This window comes from Pristis pectinata, chromosome 35, assembly GCF_009764475.1.
Source record: "Pristis pectinata isolate sPriPec2 chromosome 35, sPriPec2.1.pri, whole genome shotgun sequence".
NCBI lineage: Eukaryota > Metazoa > Chordata > Chondrichthyes > Rhinopristiformes > Pristidae > Pristis > Pristis pectinata.
Window position 1 is genome coordinate 9370476 of NC_067439.1, and position 22601 is coordinate 9393076.

The 22601-nt window shown below is 39.9% G+C and overlaps 1 protein-coding gene across 1 annotated transcript in view; it reads right to left on the reverse strand.

Moving 5' to 3' along the window:
• Positions 1–22601, reverse strand: part of hnrnpul1l (heterogeneous nuclear ribonucleoprotein U-like 1 like) — a 41877-nt gene continuing 19276 nt past the window's right edge. The window contains exons 7-15 of the mRNA XM_052044255.1: positions 17568–17680; positions 16274–16537; positions 12910–13032; positions 12071–12199; positions 6218–6386; positions 5495–5737; positions 4527–4663; positions 3409–3648; positions 1–2434 (exon numbers count right to left, since the gene is read on the reverse strand). Coding sequence (XP_051900215.1) covers positions 2321–2434; positions 3409–3648; positions 4527–4663; positions 5495–5737; positions 6218–6386; positions 12071–12199; positions 12910–13032; positions 16274–16537; positions 17568–17680 — 1532 coding nt within the window. The 3' untranslated portion in view covers positions 1–2320. The remainder of the gene's footprint in view (positions 2435–3408; positions 3649–4526; positions 4664–5494; positions 5738–6217; positions 6387–12070; positions 12200–12909; positions 13033–16273; positions 16538–17567; positions 17681–22601) is intronic.

A 22601-nucleotide genomic window follows, 5' to 3' on the forward strand; every position in this document is an offset into this window, starting at 1 on the left:
TTTAAAAATGCATTTTTTAATGATTATTTCTGTTGAAACATAATTGTTCAGTTTTAGGCAGTGTAACAAAGCACCAATATAATCACAGAGCAACAACTTCAGTACTTAACCAAATGTAAAGTTAAATGGCAGGCATCAGCAAGGAAGCAAACATTCTCAAACTACGAAGCAGTCTAGGTCAACAGCCTGACAGTACAGAGGCATTTTCGTGATCACTATTCATTATGTAACATGTGCACTAAAAACCACTGGGATAAAATTCTCGGCAATAATTAGTCTTTGTAGAGTTTTATTTTCCATTCTAATAGACACACAGCGACTAATGGAAAACAAAATTCAATTTTTTTTAAACAATGTAACAAATATACTTTTCCACAATAAGCAATGTCTACACTATAAACTCCTTTTAAAATCAAATTAAATGCCATCAAGAGTGTGCAGGTCACTTTATTGCGTACCTAGCATAAATCATTCCTCCTGGAACTTTTAATCTCTTCCACTAGATCCCTTGGTTTAGCTCCTCATGACTGATCTCCTTCAAACCACCCACATACCTTGCTCATCACTGTGACCAATTTACCATAGTTTGCAACTGAAACAGCATCAATAGGCTGCAAAAATCCAACCCGTTCATCTACACTGTGTTTGGTGGGGCCGAGTAGTATTTCCTATAATTCTCATTCACTTACCTTTCTGAGATCCCACCTGACATTTAAATTGAAATTCATGGACTGAGAAATCAGAAATCATGCAATCTACCCTACCAGATTACTGCCTAGGCTGTGTAGAACACCAATGCCACTAAAGCTAATTATAGAGCATCTACCTAACCATGTACTGATCTGAATCAAAGCTGGAATATTCCTGGCCTGTACTGCTCAGCAAGTTATTCAGGGACCATTTCTTCACCATCAAGGGATATCCAGACAGTTTCTGTTGCTCTGGGATAACCTTCTACACTCAAGAGTGTCTGCAATTTGATGTAACCAAAAATTATGTCAGCAAGGCACCCAAAGTGGACACAGTACATCAACTATCATTTTGAAAATGATACAGCACAGAAGGAAGCCATTTAGCCCCTTCCACTCATGTTACATTTAGGGAGAGTGAAGTTTACATTTTGTCTGGATTTATTATATGCAACTTATAGATTATTATTGTCTTTGCACTGTACTACTGCCGCAAAACAACAAATTTCACATCATATGTCAATGATAATAAATCTGATTCTGGATTGGAATTAAGCGATTGAGTTAGACAAAGACAAGAATGGTGCACATTTCATATGTTCCAGATTGTGGGTTCTTTTTTGAACAACTGTAATGAAATCTCAATGCAGGCAGTGCAGATCATAATGAAAGGCTGGAGTTACAGGTTCTGTCACATGCACAGCTCCACAGGAAGACAGTGAGCCCCTTTCCCTCACTAAGACCCAACCTGATTGATACCCCTCATACACCTATTTAAAAACAGAAGTTATGTAGAGAAAGTGAGGTAAAAAACACCCAAAACTGAGAGATAGGCAGATTTGTTTTTATTAACAGTATGTTTTGTCAGCTTCTAGAGATGGAAGACAATTTTTTCAGTTCATTGGCCAAACTGGTGGTGAAAGAAAGCAACTGCCTGAAAGATATTTAAAAGTGTTTTGTTTGTACATAATATGGAGTGTTTGTTTTGTCATTTGATTCCCTGTCTTTTTACAAGTTCTGGAGCTGATGCATATTCAGAGATAGTTCTGAGCATTCCTTGTCACTTCATGTCAATACAATACTAAAAACCAATGTTGCGATCAAAAATATTCCTTGGGCCCTTAATCATGTACCACGCAAACACAAATCCTTGTAAGACATAACTGAGAGCAATAACACCAAAAGCTTTGTAGGTTGTTAAATCTTAACTTTATCCCAGATACAAAAGCAGTTTCAAACAGACTCAACAGAAAAAGCACAAGCAAAGACATGAACCTTATACATTATATAAAAAAGTTAACATGTTCAAAGTGTCACCCAATTGTTTTTGAAGTTTTGTCATTAGTTATCTTGACAAAATAGCTTACCGACAGTAAAAAGTTACATAAAAATCTAAAAAGACGTCATTACATTAAACATCTCAGAATTTTAAATTGTTTAATTCTTCCTTTTGCATCTTTTCTTCAATTTTACAATCACTACTACTATATGACACAATAAAATGCCAGAAAATTGAGGTGTATCACACCCCCAAACTGAGCTTTTAAACCTTTATACAACTGACTGCTCATAGAATTATTCTGTGTTTTTCTTTAAAAAAAATGGTTTGGACAATAGCTTCAGCATTGGTTTTACTGTGTCCCGGAGCCCTGGGATCCTCCTGAGTAATTCCCATAATTGTAGCTCCCGTAGTATTGATGCCACTGATTCTGGTTCTGGTAATACTGGCTCCACTGCTGAGCATACTGGAGAACAAACAAAAATGTGGGCAATGTTACATTTGCAGAGACTTGAGACATTTCAAAATGAGTCCAAGGTGAATGAAAGGCATCCTTTAAAATATATTTAAAACGAGCATTCAATTAGGCAAGGACTACGAGATTAGGCATGAATACAGCACAGAAACAGGCCCTTCAGCCCACTATGTTGTGCCAAACTAATTAAACGCTTAACTAAACTAATCCCTTCTGCCCACACATGGTCCACATCCCTCCATTCCCTGCATATTCATGTGCCTATCTAAGAGCCTCTTAACCACCTCTTATCACATTTGTCTCCACCACCACCCCTGGCAGCACATTCCAGCCACCCACCACTCTGAGTTAAAAACCTGCCCCACGTGTCCTTTGAACTTACCCCCCTCACATTAAACATATGCCCTCTAGTATTAGACACTTCAACCCTGATTGAAAGATATCAGCCATCTCCTCTACCTATGGCCTCTCGTAATCTTATAAACTTCTCCCCTCAGCCTCCGGTGCTCCAGAGAAAACAACCCAAGTTTGTCCACCCTCTCCTTTAGCACATGCCCTCCAATCCAAGCAGCATCCCGGTCACTTCTGCACCCTCTCCAAAGCCTCCACATCCTTCCTATAATGGGGCAACCAGAATTGAATGCAATACTCCAGATGTGGCCTAACTATAGAGTTTTATAAAGCTGCGACATAACTTCCCAAATCTTGATCTCAATGCCCTGACTAATAAAGGCGAGCATGCCATACGTCTTCTTTACCACCCTATCAACCTGTGCAGCCAATACCCAATGTGCACAGAGTTCCATTTGAAACAGAGTCTGCACAATGCCTCATCAAGAATCTCATCAGCCTCTTTCTAGCCTGTCTATACACTAGTATTAAGTGGTCTCATATTAAATTTGCCAACAATCAGAAAAAATATTCAATGCCTTGGCAATGACCTGGAGAAGGATCCAGAAACTCACCTGCTGGTACTGGTTTGGATACTGCTGGCTGTAGGTTTGTGTTGGAGTTTGGGGTTGAGTGTAGCCTTGGTTGTAGTTCCCATAGTTGCTATAGTTGCCATAGCTGTAACTGGGATTGTATGCTTGATTGTAGCCCTGACTGTAGTTCTGCCCGTACGTTGCTGGTGCCGGCGGTGCAGGAGCCGGTGCTGGTGGTGCCGGTGCAGGAGTTGGTGTTGTCGTTGGTGCAGCTGGCGTTGGCTGAAGTGGGAACGAAACATGGCACGTTTGCTGCAAGGTTTAACTGCTACAGTTTATGCTCTTTGGCACTATAGCTACACAAATGTTCTAAATCAGGGCAAAATACCCAATAGAGTAAATACAGATGGACAGGTAGGTGGAAGACCTTCCCCGAGGTCCTGGTGGGCCAAATGGCAGCCAGAGGCCAAATCAAAAATCAAATAGCGTTCCCCTACTTCCATGAAGCGCTGAGCTATGTGTTCAAGCCCTGTGCCAGGTATGACATGGCCTAGGGTGCTGATTTTGTGAAGTACTGCGGAAATGCTGTGTTGGTGAACATGATGTTCATGGCTGGTGAACATGTACCAGTCAATGTACTTCCATTAAACACTAGTGGGTAAATAATAAGCTGGTTCAATTATTAGGCAAGAGAGAAATTGGCTGCCAGGTGTACCTACAAGAACAGTGGATACCAAAAGTCAATCAATGGCACTTAACAGCTTGAAATTCCCTTGAAGGCACAAAAAGGTCTGTAAAAATATGAGAAAATAAAAAAAGAACTGCAGGTACTAAAAATCTAAGGACAGAAAATGCTGGAAATACTCAGCAGGTCAGGCAGCATCTGTGGGAAGAGAAACAGAGATAACAGTTGACCTGAAACATTAACTCTGTTTCTCTTCCCATGGATGCGACCAGACCTGCTGAGTATTTCCAGCATTTTCCATTATTTTATTATGTATAAACATGAGCTCCTCCTATTCTCAGATTCTAATGTTGATGACAGAAATCCTGCAAACTGGCTGCTCACTGTTTCCTCCACCTTCAATAAAAATTAGAAAGAACCTCATTTCCAGCTCACTGACCTTTTCTCCCCCATTCTATTATTTGACAGTGATTACCAGGCTCTGATTGTAGGTGGTCTTGTTGTAGGTGGGTGCACGCGTCATGTTGTAGCTCGGGGTGCGATTGTAGGTACCACGGCTGTTGGTGTTGTTGTTGGGCCAGCGGTTAGGTGGGTTACCTCCACGGTTGAAGCCTACATTTTAAAAGAGACAGGCGGGTTTTATTCATGGTGAGCAAGTACTCTTTATAAAAGGTAAAAGACTATTCAGCAACAATTAAATAGCAACCAGGAATAAGCTGTTCAGTTCCATGAGCCAATGCTGGCATCTAACAATATCTGTAACCTGCCTCCAGCCACCTGCCTTGTTTTCAATATTCCCAAAAATCAGTCCACATGAGGTTTTCATGCATTTTTGGAGGAAAACGAGTCTGAGAGTTTTATGAGCCTTCACGTGAAAGTGCTTTAAACCTGAAGCACCTGGTTCTAAGCTTGATATGTATCAAAGTCAGAGAGGGACAGAACACAGCAACAGGCCACTTGACCCATCAAGTCTACACTGACCAAGAAGCTACCTATTTTATTCTCTACACACTCCCATCAGCTCCCTGCTAGATTCTACCACTTGGGTACATACTAGGGGCAATTTACAGTGACCAATTAACCTACCAATCTGCATATTTTGATGCATGGGAGACCATGCAAACTCCACACAGTCAGCACCAGAGTCATAGAGTAATACAGCATGGAGACAGGTCCTTTGGCCCAACTCATCCATGCTGATCATGGTGCCCACCAAGCCAACCCCATTTGCCAGAGGTCAGGATTGAACCCAGGTCACTGGAGTTGTGAGACAGCAGCTCCACTAGCTATGCCACAGTGCCCTCCAGATCGGGTTAGTGTAAAAAAAATTCTCTTTCCAGCATCCAGTAAAATTGCTAAACAGAACAGTGAATAAATTACAGCAGGGATTTCCAAAGGAGTTCAGCATGTATTGGGGTTGTTGCTGGGGCTGTAAGTACTAACCTCCTCTGAATCCACCACGGGTGAAACCACGAGATGCCTGCCCGCCGCGACTGTCGAATCGATTGAAGTTTCCACGCCCACGGAAGCCTGAAGACCGGTTGTCGAAGCGTTTCTCTGGGGGAGGGCCAGCCCTCTTCCCTTCTTCGTTGTACTCGCTCACCAGCTTCTGCGACTCCTCCTTCTGCAGCTCGACATAGGTCACGTCATCGAGGAACTCATCCACCACGGGCAGAGTGAAGTTTGCTACGTGCCACAAAGAGAGAAAACAAGACACAGCGAGAGGAGAGAAGTTAATGGCATCACCCGGAACTGGCAAAATTAAAAATCGAGCCGCCACAGGACAGACCTTGGCGCCAGTGATCCAACACCACTTGTCACTGGGAGAAAGCAGGGTTCAAAGAAAAGAGGTGCCGCAGCCTCCCGAAAACTGCTTCTTAATTTCCAAGCAGATTTGTGGCACAATGTGGAAACTGTTTATCATCAACGCATTTATGGACATCACATAAATCGGAGAATCTGGCGATGCCCATAACATTCTTGGTGTACTGACCTCAGGTCTACAGGGTGTACATCTGGTAAGAGGGAAGAGATGGTGAAATGGGTTTGATGCGGGATAAGTAACAAAGGATGAAGGGGAAAAGAGCTCTCTGACTTGATGCTTTTTTTTTCCTTCCAACTGTTTTTTTATATAAAAAAACAGGATTTTCATTTCTAGATTCCTACCTTTCATTTCTAAAACTGCATGATCAGGAACATCCTTTCCTTCCTCATCAGTGCGCTTTATTGTTCGTTCTTTTAAATCGGCATCCGTGGGACAAATTACAATAGCCTTGCGTTGAAACCCTTCAAAAGGACGCATTTTTCGTCTCTGTGCTGATCCATAAACATTTGTCTAGCAATGGTGACAAAGAAGAGGCAAAATTGTTCATTATTTGTTGCTTGGCTTGCAGACAATGAGGCCTGTAAATGACGAAATAAACACTTTTACCCCTCATAGCTCAAGCTTTCAGGCAGGGTGGGCACCTCTGCCCTTTCCTCTCAAAAAACTTACCGCTGGATTTGGAATCACCATACTGAATGCCTTTAATGTTTACATAAATCTGATGTGGGCTTGTGTGCAAGGCTGAATATCAGAGGTTTAGGAAGATTCCTTGCTGCTCCATAATTTACATCAACCAAACCAATACTTCAATGTTACAGCTTCTTGCCTTTTCCCAGAGCAGCTCAATTGTTTCTCTGTACACAGCTGCTGTCTGATCTGCTGATTAGTTCCAGCATCTGCCACACCCGTTACAAGGGTTTATTTTCAACACATCTGATCTTAAGAAAAATTTCCTATACCCTGAATGGCAATTTCAATCTACTATTCCAACAGCTGTCAAAAGGACTCTCTCGATGATTCCAGTCCAATAGCAGTGATTAACAAACTACTACAAAACAAGCTCAACTACTAATAGGCAAAATGCACACTACAAGTATCCCCTCCTCAAAACTACCTAATATGAGCATACAAACAACTAATACAGTTTAAATTTTAAATGTGTATAAATCACAATTAGTAAAAAGAAAATCATGTTCAATTATTGTTCAACTACTTTTGTTAAGGCATTTCACTCATTATATGTTCCTTACATCATTCCCCTTAAAACACCAGCTGGCCAGTAGAAGTAACAAACACGAGTTTGAGAAATGCATCTGAAAATGGCGCAAGTATATTTCAGAAACATTAGTTCAGACACTTTTTTGTTCCAAAGTACTGTAAATACACTGACGATGATCGGGTAGTTCACCTGTTAATCATATCAGAACATGACTTTTCTATGCACAGAATTTGTATTGTGTAGCTATCCTCCACACTGCAATTTGCTGGAAAAATAATCCCAGTTTTATCAGGCCACTCTGTTGTATGCTCAATCATGAACAACATTTAAGTAGACAATGCTGTGTAAAGAAACAAATGAACTCTTTGTTATTGCCTGCTCTGCTTGCAGTTCAGGGGTTGATACAATGGTGTTAATGCTTGGGTTTTTTAAAGACTGGATTGTTTTGCAGTGGACAAGAACCTCTGTGTCCATTTTAGATTTATGTGGTTGCTCATTCAAAACCCCCCCCTGACATTATGGAAATCCTTCCATCAGCAATTGTCTTCAGGTACCACTTGACTACAAATAACAGAAATCCTTGGTTGAGCATTTCAGCCTTTCCGTGCATTGGATAAACCGAGCAACACCCTTTCCATAGAAAAGACTGTCCATTAGTCACTGAATGGAACTATCAGCAGCAGATCAGAGTCATACAGCACAGAAATAGGCCCTTCGACCCATCGAGTCCACAACAACCAGCAAGCACTCATCTACATTTGAGATCTTTGACAAATGGTTATGCCTGCCCAACTCCACACTGGCTACAGCAAACCAGCTAACCTTCTACCAGTATAGTAAGCCAGCAGTTAACATCCCAGCTTTTTGAAAGCATTGCTGCATCGGAAAAGTAACAGCTTTCAGCTGGAGATATCACAGAAACTGTCATCTAAAGGAATTACACCACCCTCTTCTTGCCCATTCCTTGTGATTCAGTGAAGCCTGCTGAACCCCTTTCTGCACATCCCTAATTGCTTTAGATCCTGGTATTCAAGATCCTGTAACTCAGACTATTCATTAATTGAACACATCTGCAAACATTCCTCCATTTTTACTTCATTTTCTTTTTTCCTCTCCCCTAGCTGTGTTCTTTACCATTCCTCCATACTACCCTATAACCTCCTGAATACATTCTGACCTTCCATATCCACACAGGACAGTCTCAGCTCTTCACCTTCATTTTCACAAGAATCACAAGTAGAGACTGATTTGAGAAAGCAAAATCCACTACAGTTGTCATAATACTGAACTTATGCTTTTAGCGAAAACCTGGGTCTTCCAGATCCTGCTCTGCTCATCAACAAGATCCCCATCTTTGTGCGCTAGTCAAAATTCTCACCTTCAAATCTGTCCAGTTACTTCAACCTCCTTTTGCAACTTGGCTCAGTCTCAGCTTCACATTCACCTCTGGTGTTCCGACTGCTGTCAGTTATATACCGTAACCCCTTCCAACCTGTACTTATGTATATGGAATGAGCTGCCAGAGGAAGTGGTTGAGGCAGGTACGTTAACAACATTTAGGAGGCACTTGGACGTGTACATGGATAGGAAAGATTTAGAGGGATATGGGCCAAATGTGGGTAAATGGGTCTTAGCTTAGATGGGAATCCTAGTCAACATAGACCATTTGGGCCAAAGGGCCTGTTTCCATGCTGTATGACTGCAAACTGATCATCTCTGGATGACTTTCTATTTCTCACACTTTCTCCAAATCCATCACTGCTTGCCATCTACATCATTACTTTCACATGCTTCCTTTTGCAAGACACCTTAATTAGAGGCTTTATCAAGCCAAACATGCACTTCCAAGAAATTATTTATACCCCTGCCCCTGTTCATGGACATTTTTACACCATATATAAATCCCCATAGTTTTTCTTCCCAAAATGAATTAGTTCACACCACACACTGAACTACAGATTGTGGTTCACAGATTGGCTACTGACCATCCTAACCCGAGTATTTTACATTCTTTCTTGCAAACTTCATTCCTCCAATCAACAAACAGTTACTGTATTCCTAGCCCAAGCCCACAACTATTCACAAATATAAAGACTGAACTGGACCCAGCTCTAACCCTGGGGTACAGAATCAAATTATTTTCCAAATTAATTACCATCTCTATTTCTTCCCCATTCTCCAATGCACACCCTTGCATTTCCTCTTACGTCACACACCTGACTTTGCCTCAGGAGCCTCCCATGAGATTCAATATTTTCTGAAAATCCATCCAGACTACATTTACAGCACTATCCATTATCCAAACAGCCTTCCAAAAACTAGTACACTTGTGAAACACAACTCATCCAAGAGCTGGCTGTCTGGACCATCCCGTGTGTTTCTGGTGCTTAACCATTGATTACAAGGTTCCCAAAACTCATTCTGATGTAACTCATCTGTGGTCACCAGTTTACCATCCAGTTTCTTCTTGAACAAGTCAGTTTAGTGGTTCACCTTCAGTCCTTGACAGTTTCAATATCAGAGGAGGATTCAGAGTTCCTGCCTTCTCCTGTTACTTGTGTTAAAAGTTTATGGTGCGTCAATCAGGGTCTAATAACCCATCCACATTAACTGCTAGCCACTTTGAGAAATAGCTTCTTTTCATACCACTTTTCTGTCAGCACGAGAGAAAAGGAGAATAATAAAACAAGATCTGTCTCCACTTTTAATTTAGCAATTTGGAATTTCTCAAGAAACACAAGGAGAGCTGTAAAACACCTCGAGAAATCAGCTTATTAAAATTCAAATGATCACACTGAAGTTGCAGATAAAACTCAATTTCTACAACTCCTTCCTTCACACCACCACCCACATATTTTAAATAACAGATCTTAATGTTTTTGCTAATGTCCCATTTTATTCTATTCTGTACAAAATCCCTTAGAATCATTGCTGCCAGCTAAACTGAAAGGTTTTCTTAAATTTAAGCAGAATTTGACTGAATGGTCCATTCCAGTCAGCACAATTTCTAAGTCTGCTTTGGCCTATGTTTTGTTGGAGCCTCTTAAATTTTTTATACCACAAAAATAATTAAATTCAGTCCACACAGATAGTTTTTCTTCCCCCACAGTTTCTGAAAACTGGTGTCTAAATAGTATTTATCTAAACATACCTCTCCCCCTTTCAAATTAATTTTAGAAAGTTAATTAGAAAGTTTAGAAAGTGAAAGGGGAAAGGTTTAGGGGGAACATTAGAGGGAACTTCTTCACTCAGAGTGGTGGGAGTGTGAAATGGGCTGCCATCTGATGTGGTAAATGCGGGCTCGCTCTTAACTTTTAACAGTAAATTGGATAGATACATGGACGAGAGAGGTCTGGAGGGGTATGGGCTGGGGGCAGGTAAATGGGACTAGCAGAATAATGTTTCGGCACAGACTAGAAGGGCCAAATGGCCTGTTTTCTGTGCTGTAGTTTTCTATGGTTTCTAAAGTTGTACCCAAGCTTAAAACTAATCAGAAGCAAAAATAATATTTGTTTAATCCAAAGCTAAGCTATTTCAGGCAGACTACTTAGAATATCTGCCATTTTGGCATGAATGGAAGAACTCCATAAAGTAATCAGCTCAGCCAGCTAACATCTTACAATATAAAAATTTAAGAATACTAAACTAGAAGTCACAAGTTCCCTCATATTTGCGGGTGTATCATTTATAGTACAGAACAAACATGGCATCTTGCAGGCAGCTTTTAAACAAGCATGACAATGCCCAGTTCCTTTTCACTGTACTATTGGCAATAGAGATATAACAAATCAACACAATAATGGACAGCTCATTAAATCAATGAACTGTTCAGCAGTGGAACTAATTTTTGTTACTCAAGCACTTTTACTAAAATTATATTTAATCTTCACTGAAAGTCTCCTTACTATCAATTTGAGCTAGCATAAAATTTGCTTGATTTGCATTTAGAATACAAGATACTACTACACCTGGACTGCAGAAATTATGGAGCAGCAAAGAATCCAAAACCTTTGTAGCAATTAACTGCAACAAGCACACCAAACATACAAGTTTTAAATGTATTCCAAGGTGTATTATTTGAAATTTCTTTAGGGCACATGGAAGATCGTTAACTATCTAATTCACTTATGGTGCAAGAAATCTGGAGAAATATGCTACTTGAGTGGAGAATGCTTTTTTTTGTTTTTACAAAGATCCTGCTAAATTTCTCCTAAACTTTGATGGAATAGCCAATTCCACTAAATTACAACTTTTACAACTAGGGCAAACTGGATGAGGATAATGAAGCAATTTTGTGACAGTGACAGTAGATGGCTGATTCAGTCCTCAAGTTTGGTCATACCTGAAGATATAACTAGGATTCCATTCATTGCAATTAAATGGTCAACTAGCTCCTGAAAAACTACCCAGAAAAAGTTCTACTTTGTTGATCCTGACTACACTTGTACATACTTACCTCTACTCACCAGTTCTTCAATAGAGCATCTGTCCCAGACAAAACAACATATAACTACTTACCAGGGGTACTTACGATTATCCTGTTCCAAAGACTGCTCTTTAGACCAGTACTTACCATGCCCATCTTGCAGGCTCTGGAAAGCCAATGCTCATTAGTATTAACTTACCTGCACACCAATTATTTAACAATCAATAAAGTTCCATTCACTACTTTTATTTTTCAAATCATTTTCTTTCAAAACTCATTAGCAATGGAGATCACTTACTCACCACTGATCTTTTACTTTCTAAGCAGCACATCATTAAATCTTGTTTTTACTTTTGTTCTTTACTTGGTGTGGATATTTTCATGTGATCCCCAAGAATTGAAATAAAATCCATCTATACTTACAACGTTTTCATTAGATATTACAAGAGATTTAATTTACTGATGGTGTATAATTATTTTAGTGCCATATGCAAGCTAACTTAGGTATCTCATCTAATGTGTCAGTGATTCATGGAAACACAACAGTACCTGGTCAAGGATATAGTTGCGTTTCTTGCGAGCAGCAATCTGGATGAGACGATTCAAGCACTGAGTAGCTTGCTGAATTAGGACATCCCAACGGCCAGCGTAATTGCGTTGACGTCGAAGTCCCATCACCTGTGAAAATGGCAGAGATGCCTGTAGTTTAAAGGACTGGATTCTTTGGCTCCCAGTGACTACTTGCTTCCAGTGAGAGCTCACTGTCCTGTAAGCAATGCAATTAGCCCAACTTGTGCTTAGGCTTTCCAATCTTTAAGAAACCATCAGCCAAGACTGTCTTCTGCAGTCACCAATTGTCCCTTAACCAAGCTTTTATGTTTACAATCCCGGTTTCTGACACCATGGGGAAAAAACAATTCGCAATTCATGCAGAGGCACCACTTTTCACATTCAAGGGAATGACAGATCAAATAACATTTAAGACAAGTTCAGCCTACCCGCATCGATTATTCAACATTTGTGAATGCACCTGTATTACGGTATTCTGTAGCAGAATAAAAAATTGAAAATATCACCGCATTTATTGCAAACCGACTTTTGACCCTCCTGCAACAACACTACTGGAAGTGGCTGATCATGGAATTGCATTTCTACTCAATTCCTCCATGGGGGCATGTGAAATATCCAACCAGCATGCAGATTTGCTAATGGACAATTAGCCCCAAAAATAGTTTTTACTTAAGCTTCACTTATTTAACCTTTACATACTGAATCCAAGTTTACAACATTGTTGTGGAAACTTGAACTCAATGACAACATCAGTTCAGCTGCATATAATTCACGGACATATGTAAGAAAATAGGTCACTCTACACACCATGTACTTACCTTCATCTTTTCCATGATGGCATTTGTTCCGAGGATGTTGTATTTCTTCCACGGGTTGCTGGCTGCATGCATTGTAGCCCATGTCGTTTTCCCTGCTGCAGGGAGGCCAACCATCATCAGGATCTTTAAAAAGAAACAAAAAACTTTAAAACTCCTGATTCATTAAGCAAGATGTGGCTCTCCCCATTCACTTAACCTCCAATTATTCATTGCTTTTCTTCTTCAATAAATAAAGCCTTACAGAGCTAACATCTGTATTGCATCTTTAATGTGGTGAAATCCATTTTGCAATAAGACAATGTTATCAGAGAAAAATTGACACAATAGACACTCAAAAAAACTGATCCTGCAGGTAGCTAAGAAATGGCTGCTAAGAGTGAAACAACAAAATTATGAGGGACAGAGTGCTTTTCCTATGATGTCTTTCCATTGATCATGATTCTACCGTGGGTAAACCATTAGGTTGCGAAGACCAGTGAGAAGTAGGAGTGGGGTTAGGGATGTGCATCAGTCACAATCCCATTTCTTGTTTGTCTGTCTATACAGTCCCATAAACTTAATGGGAAAGATACCATGACGTGTTGACATGATGCTTCATTCTGCTTAATTTCATCCCACAGTCAGTACCCACTGCTTATATAGTGTATGCAAAAATTGCACAAATTATCTGTGATTTTATTAAGATTCATCAATCACCTTTCTTGGTTTTAGTTTAATATTGCTCAAACTGTAAGTATCAGCAATGTGCTCTCTGAACCCAAACCTTTACATGAAAACAATAAAAATAAACTCAGATTGCCCTGGACTCAGAAACAGCACAGGCACAGTTGCAAATCTTCAAAAAACCACATATGTAACATCCTTATTCTATAAAGGAGGGAGGGAGAGAGGAAGCAGAACACTGCAGGCCTGTTAATGATCACAAGTCAACAAAACAAAACAACGCCGAATCTAATATTAAGGCATCTGTTGCAGACATTAAGAAAACTATAATACATTTAAGCAGAGCAAATATGATTTTAGGAGAAATAAATTCAGGTCTGACAAATTTAGTGGAATTTTTTGAGAATATATCTAGCAGGGTGGATAAAAAAGGAAATCAGCAGATGTAGTATTTAGATTGCCAAAATGCATTTGATAAGGTGCCACGTGAAAAGGTTACCGCACAAGAGCAAATACTTTGTGGAAACATATTAGCATGGATAGAAGACTGGCGGAAAGAAAACAGTGTCAGGATAAATGGGTCATTTCCAGGTTGGCAAGAAGAACTAGGAGGGTTATCACAGGGATTAATGCTGGACCCTCATCTGTTTATAATCTATATTAATGATTAAATGAAAGGAGCGAATTTTGCATTCAAATTTGAATATGTGAGACACAAGTTGTGAGAAATGCACGAAAGAGTCTATGGGGGAATAACAAGGTTAAGTGTACAGGGAAAAATACAGCAGACCACATATAATACAAGGCTGTAAGGTTTTCCACTTAACAAAATTGAAACAGAATAATGCTTAGAGATCACAGAATGCTGCCAAACAGAGGGATGTCCTCGTACGTGAAACAGAGTTAGAATGCAGGTACAGCAAGTAATTAGGAAAGCAAAAGGGGGTGGAGTATAAAAGTAGGGAAGTCTTGCTATAACTATATAGGCCTTCGATAAGACCACACCAGAAGTAGTGTGCATGATATTCAGACTCCTTATTAGAAGGATATACTTATACTGAAGGCAGTTCAGGAAAGATTCACTCGGTTAATTTCTGGGATGAGGTTGTCTAATGGGGAATGATTGATGATATTGTGTCTATACTCTTTGGAGTTTAGAAGAATGAGAGGTCAAAACAAGATTCCGAAGGTTGTTTGTCAAGGTAGATATTGAGAGGATGCTTCCTTGTGTGGAGGAATCTAAAACTAGGGGAGATGAGTTTCAAAATATGGCTTGCTCTGGCTGCCATTTCTTACATAATCAACAATGCTGTGGGAGTTCCCATACACTCACTGCAGTAGCAAAAGGCAGCACACTGGGACAAATTAGGAATGTATAATAAAGGACCTCAGTCATGAAATGTTAACCATTTCCCTTTTCACAGATGCTGCCTGACCTGTTGAGGTTTCCAGCATTTTCTGCTTTTGAGATTTCCAGCATCTGCAGTTTTTTTTATTTTCAGTGGGTAATAAGCGGTAGTGGATGATTGTTTCTCAGACTGGAGGCCTGTGACTAGTGGTGTGCCTCAGGGATCTGTGCTGGGACCATTGTTATTTGTTGTCTATATCAATGATCTAGATGATAATTTGGTAAATTGGATCAGCAAGTTTGCTGTTGACACTAAGATTGCAGGCGTTGTGGACAGCGAGGAAGGCTTTCAAAATTTGCAGAGGGATCTGGACCAACTGGAAAAATGGGCCAGAAAATAGCAGATGGAATTTAATGCAGACAAGTGTGAGGTGTTGCATTTTGGAAGGACAAATCAAGGTAGGGCATACACAGTAAACTGTAGGGCACTGAGGAGTGCGGAGGAACAAAGGGATCTGGGAGCTCAGATACATAATTCCCTGAGTGGCGTCACAGGTAGACAGGGTTGTAAAGAAAGCTTTTGGCATCCTGGCATTCATAAATCAAAGTATTGAGTATAGGAGTTGGAATGTTATGGTGAGGTTGTATAAGATATTGGTGAGACAAATTTGGAGTATTGTGTGCCGTTCTGGTCACCTAACTATAGGAAGGGTATCAGTAAGATTCAAAGAGTGCAGAGAAGATTTACTAGAATGTTGCCAGGTCTTCAGGAGTTGAGTTACAGGGAAAGACTGAACAGGTTAGGACTTTAATCCTTGGAGCGAAGAAGAATGAGGGGAGATTTGATATAGGTTTACAAAATTATGAGGGGCATAGACAGAGTAAGTGCAAGTAGGCTCTTTCCACCTAGATTAGGAGAGATAAGTACGAGAGGACACGGCTTTAAGGGTGAAAGCAGAAAGGTTTGGGGGAACATTAGGAGGAACTTCAGGTGGGAGTGTGGAACGAGCTGCCATCTGACGTGGCAAATGCGGGCTCACTCAAGTTTTAAGAATAAATTGGATAGATACATGGATGGGAGAGGTCTGGAGGGTTATGGACTGGGTGCAGGTCAATGGGACTAGCGGAATAAAGTTTCGGCACTGACTAGAAGGGCCGAATGGCTTGTTTCCTGTGCTGTAGTGTTCTATGGTTCTAATAAATGCTGCCTTTGGCAGCAAGATCCAGAACACAAAGGAATAGAAAAGTCCATATTGGGCAAACTAAAAGAAAGATCTGGCTTGGGAATTCTTCAAACAGACTGCCAGATATTAGAATTCCAAGCAACCTTTCCAACCATAACAGTATACCTACTTCACACTCTGCCTTTGTCTTTGGTCCCGTTGTACCTGGTATCCGCTGATCTACGGGCACATGCTGAATGTATGTGAACCCATCGGGAATTCTGCACCAGGGTTCCTTCTGCCCAAAGTTGAATTCAACAGCGCAGTTTTTTGTCAACACGTGTGGGAACAACGGGCGTCCACCAAGAGCTGATTTTTTGGCCCTAAACGCAACACCAAGCCACCTTCCGTTCTTTGTAAAGGACATCTCCACATCTTCACCAACTTCAAAGTTCTAAAGATGCAATGGACAGTAAAGCTGAAATATTCAGCAATGAAATATTTCAGAACAGGTTGAAGCAGCTATCACAAGCTAACAACAAATTTGCCTTCACATCATCAGTCTGCTGAATTCTGCCTAGAGAGTTATCAGACTACGATTGGAGACCCCAGAGTTATTCCTGGTAATCTAGCCAAGGTCCAAAAGACTGAGTTTAACACAGAAAATTTTTGAGTTAGAGCTTGACAGGGTAGACACAGGGTCGTTGCTTTCTCAGGGTTTGAATTAAAAGGTTGGCTATCGAGTACAGAGTAGAATTTCTTTTAACCCAAAGGTAATGATTCTTTGAATTCTCTACCCAACCTGGCCGTTGAGGCTCAGTCACTGAGTATATTCAACACAGTGACCAATAAGAGTTTTTTGATATGAAGGGAACTTAAGGGATATGGATTTAGTAAAGGGAAATGGTGCTGTAAGAAAAGCTCAGCATGATCTTACTGAATAACAGAGCAGAATTGAAAGACCAATTGACCTACTCATTCTTCTGTTATTATGTTCTTAACACAAGATAGATTCCGGCAGACTAGCACAGACCAAGTGGTTTTAAGCTCTGTCAAAGTTAGATGGCTGATGCATGTGGATAACGGCAAACCACAATCACTGGAGAGCAACCACAGACTCACAGGAAAAATCATACCAACAACGTAGTTACAACAGTAGCTTCATTATTCCAGCATGGAACCAGCGTGCAAATATTCTGTAACATTTTAATTTTCTTTTGTCGCACTGGTCTAAAGGGGACATCAAGTGGCGGTCAAATCCTAACCTTCAGTCTTTAGGTTTAAAACAAAAGCATTCAATACAATGCAGCTCCAAGGTAACATTTTTAATCAAGAGCTGAGTTGTTCAAATAATAACTCCAAGAAACCCTTACAACCTATATAACTATTATATTAATATATACAAAATAGATCCATCCAGCATGTGGCATTGAGTGAAATGGTACTATCAAACATTTTAATTTAAATATATTTCCAATACTTACAATTAGGCATCCCAGTACATCATTTTCAGAAAATCGCTCTCCATAGTCCTGAAATTTGCAGTTTGTTGACTTCTTTGCTGTGCCTCCATACCCATATGAGAATTCCTCTTCACCTAAAAAGGACAGTTAATTTGGGATCAGAGAGGCTATTTTGATAAATAATAAAACTTAACAAGTTTGCACATGTGTATCCAAATCTGATATCTTGACTGAAGCGCTTCTCTACCAAGTTAAATGTTGACTCCAAGACTCACTTACTGATCTCATTCTGCAGTGAGACGCCTTGAAGCAATTAGTATATACAATGAATAAGATAAACATCCTGCAGATATTTTGGCCCAGGTTCAATAGAACTCGAGCAAATACAGTGCTTCATGTTAATTTCTAACAAGCAAAGTTAGTCCTGATGATAAAACAGCAACCTGGCATAAATTACTATTAACATTGTAGCACAAGCTCAGAAAAGCTGTGTGACCATACTTATCCAGCATCATAGAAAATAAATAAGAGTGCGTTATCATGAGACAGGAATAAAAATACACTAGAAAAAAAATCTGCTCCACAATCTCTGCTTCAGAGATAAAATTTGGACAACATGTACAGATTTATGAAACATGATAATTCTAACCTAGCAACAGCATATCAAACAATTGAATCAACACCACATTGCAATGAGCGGACCAATTTCAAAGTAGAGGGCAAAGTTTTTAAACCAAACTTGATTTTATGGAATGGATTGCAAAAGCTCCTCAATGGGACGAAGGGAGAAATTTTTGAAAGACTCGACTAAGTTATGTTTGTAACTCATTTCCTTCAAAAAAACCATCCAATAAATATCATTATGATGTAAAGGTGCTATTAACTGATCCCTCTTTTAATGCCCCAAGTTTGTTGTTTTCCGGTCACTAAATAAACAGCAGATATCACCTCACTCGGTTCTAAGCAATTAGATTTTTCTTTAGACCCCAGCTCCTATGAACAGAAGGCTTTGCCATAAGCATGAGAAGGATACCATTGCTGAGCAGGTTGCTCTACAAGAAGATGGATCATCTGATTCTATTCTTACAGACATGGGTGAGAGGCCATTAAGGAATTAAAAAGCAAACAAGAGTCACCTAACAAGAATGAGGTGTCTGGAGTTGGTGGAATCTGTTGTCCCTCCTGACAGCAAATACTTCAAAGAACTACAGAATATACAGCACAGGAGGATATTCAATCCTTCATGCCTACACAATCTTCTGAACAATTCCACTCCCACAATCTTTCCTACATCCAAGCAATAAATCCCAATCACTGTAAAAAAAAGTGCCCTCACATCATTTAAGAGTTCTTTTGTCCACAACCTTAAAGCTTTTTTCCTGACCCCTCAACCACTAGAAAGTCTGTTGCTAACCCTTACTAGATAATGCACAAGGGATCAACCAGAACCATTACAGATGCACAATGAGGCAGGGTGCTTTAGCAAAACAGTTATTAACCAAACCAACGTACAGCAGACGTCAGATCTAACCAGAGTAAATACTTATTTAGCACAGCCCAGAAAATAATTTAGGCAATTGTTTGTTTGTACGTAGACTGGAAAGAATCTGGTCCATGTTAAACCATTAAAACAGATCTTTCCAATGATTTGATTAAAGTATTAGTATACATTTTTAAATGTATGCAACCAATTAAAATATTAACTTCATATGCATGAGATAATCAGTATAGAAAATAATGGAATAAGATATCAGAAATACATATAGACAAGTACAGAATTCATTCCATTTACGCTGCTATCATTAAGGGAACATATCATTCCAACAATCGTGGCCAAGAAACAGCCTCCAGGCCAAAGAATATCTAAACATTTTTGACAAGGCTCACGATATTCCTGGTATCAGTACATGCAAGATTACTGTACTAAATTCAGAGGTGGAATACAAATGTTCCCAAATGTCCCCTAGAATTGGTGGTCTAGATAAAACCCCATGGCTCAGACACTCTAGGAAACTTGGAGAGATGGAATCTTCAGAATCCACGGTCTGCAAAGAGTCTGTTTTTAGGAAGATTCATGAGAACTGAGGTAAAATGCAAACACTGGGCTGGATTGACCAACAATGCTCAAGGCCTCCATGCATAATCCATCTTATGAGGCAAAGGTGCCCCATGAGCAGCATTTAGCGCTCCTGAGGAGGATCCCAAGGGACTTGGCTCAGACTGCACTGATTTTCTTTTGAAATTTCACTGCTGTCAAAAATCTTTGAATTGATCAGAGGCATCCAAATAGTTCAAAACTGTTTTAAGTAAAATAAAAATTAGAAAATTTAATCAATAATTTTTTTATAAACAACTTCAAGTGCAATGAATTTATAACAGTAAGGTCAAGTAAGAGAAAACCAAACCACTACCTTGCACTTACCGCTTCAATGTAATCCCATTATATGAAATGTACAGCATGTGTCAGCCATAAAAGTGAGGTAACTCTCAACTCAGTACATTTCCGCTCAGCTCCTAAACTCAGTGCTCAGTCGAGTGGTGGAGTGGGAGGTCAGATATCCCTGCATTTGATCTCCAGCTTGTCTCTGACTCCCATGCTGCAATGCACAGGCACAGAAGTCAGATCAACTGACTTGCAGAGGAACTTGCTGCATCAAAGGCTGCACAAAGCAGCCCTGTCTGCTGGTAAAGGAACCACCAGCATATCCTTGAGAAATCTAGCCTTAAAGTTATAATCAACATCTAATAGCTTGTACAAATGTAAAAGGAGAAACTACTAGGTAAAATGCAAAACAAAACCAGAAATCAAGCAGACCCATCTTGAAAACAGATCAATGTTTGGACCTTTACATGATAGATGTTGTCTCATCATCCAAGTGTTTTATCTACACGATACAAAAATCTGGGCCTCAACTACTGCAACAGGCAAACAGCATAAGAGGGTAGAGAATTGCATGTAGTATTGCTAACCTAGCAAGGTTCTTCAACTGCTCATAGGAGATTAGGAATTCTGAAAACTCCCCAAAGGAGGACCAAGGTGGTTAAGAGAGGCAAAGTGGAACTGGAGAGTAGGCTAGTGAGAAGCAGAAAACTGTGACCTTCTGGAGATGAGTAAATGGAAAAAGACCAGCCGAAGTTAATGCAGATCCTGTAGAGATCGAGGCAGGAGAAATTATACAGGGCAATTAGAAAGTGGCAAAAAATTAAGCAAGTATTTTGTTTGACACAGCAAACCATTTGGAAACAGTGGAGTTCTACAGGTCTGGAGTGGATAAGCAGCAGAAAAATAAGCATTACTAAAAACACTAATCATGAATTGATCAGTACGATCGGTATGCAAGGACAAGTTTTTCACTGTACCTCGGTACTAGTGATAATAATAAACCAATACCAATGAGAAAAAACATCAAAACAGGCCCTTTGGCCAATCAGGTCTGCGCTGACCATCAACCAGCCACTTGCACTAATCTGACATCAATCTATTTTATTCTCCAAACGTTCCCATCAACTCCCCACAGGTTCTACCATTCACTAGGGGTAATTTACAGTGACCAATTAACCTATCAACCCACACAATTTTTGGAATGTGGTAGGAAAGTGGAATACTTGGAGGAAACCCAAATGATCACAGGAGGATGTGCAAACTGCAGACAGACAGCACTGGAAGTCAGAATCGAACCCGGTCTACTAGCTGAGCCAGTGTGCTGCTCCAAATACCAGAGAAATTAATGCTGCTGGAAGTCAGTGAATTCCTAGGACCTAATAACCTGCATGTTAAGGCTTTGAAAGAGGCCACTATGGAGATAGTGGATGTACTGGTTGTCATCTTCCAAAATTTCAGATTTTAGAATGTTTCCCATTGATTGGAAGGAAGCAAATGTAACCCTACTATTTAATAAAGGAGGGAGACGAGAAAAAAAAATCTGAAAAAATAATAATAGAATTGGATAGTGTCAACATGGATATATGAAAGGAAAATCCTATTTGATAAATCAGTTATTTTGAGGTTGTAACCAGCAGAAAAGATAAGGCCAACCCAGTTGATGTTGTGTAAAAGGCCTTCTATAAGGTGCCACACAAGGCATTATTAAACAAAATTGTGCATGGTATTGGGAGTAACGTACTTGTATGGATGCACTTTAGTTAATGGAGATAAAACATAGGGATATTGTTGGGAGAGTGGAACACCTCAGGGATCTGCATTGAAGTTGCAGCTATTCACAATTTACATCTCTGATTTGGAGGAGGAAGCCAAGTGCAATATATCTAAGTTTGCTGAAACTGTAAAGCTACATGGCAGAGTCGCTTGTGAGGATACAGATAGGGATGATGTTTCCCCTGGCTGAAATGTCTGGAACCAAGAGTGAGTTTAGAAGAACGAGAGGCAACCTCATTAACACGTACACAATTTTTATGGGGTGTGACATGGTAGATTCAGGGTGTGTTCCCCTAGGTAGGATGTCTAAAACCAGAGGTCACAATTTCAACATAAAGGATAAGCTATTCGGGACAGAGATGAAAAGAAATTTCTTCACCTAGAGAACAGTCAGTCTTTGGAAATCTTTACCGAAGAGGGCTGTAGAGGCTCAGTTGTTCATCACGTTCAAGGGAAAGATTGAGAGATTTTTAATATTGAGGGATATAGGGTTAGTGGTGGAAGGTGGTACTGAGGTAAAAAGATAATGAACAATGGAGTATACAGAGGGGGCCAAATGGGCTACTCCTACTTCTAATGCTTTTATGATCCAAAGGTAAACATGTTATAAAAGTTGAACAAAATCAACCCACCCATCCAAGACAAACTTTATATTCCCCTATTAATAAAAATTTCCCAAACCTACCTAGTGCTAAACATTCTCACCTTTTCCCCTAACAGTAAAATGTAATGCTTAGCAAAAACCAAAATATCTTCTAATAAAAAGGACATTTAACATGCACCACCTACACATCAATATAAAAGAAACAGCCAATGCATCAAGAACCAAGGTTAGGAAATCTGATCAGATTACTCCAAAAACCACATTCAGAATAAAACCTATGCAGGACATCAATTTT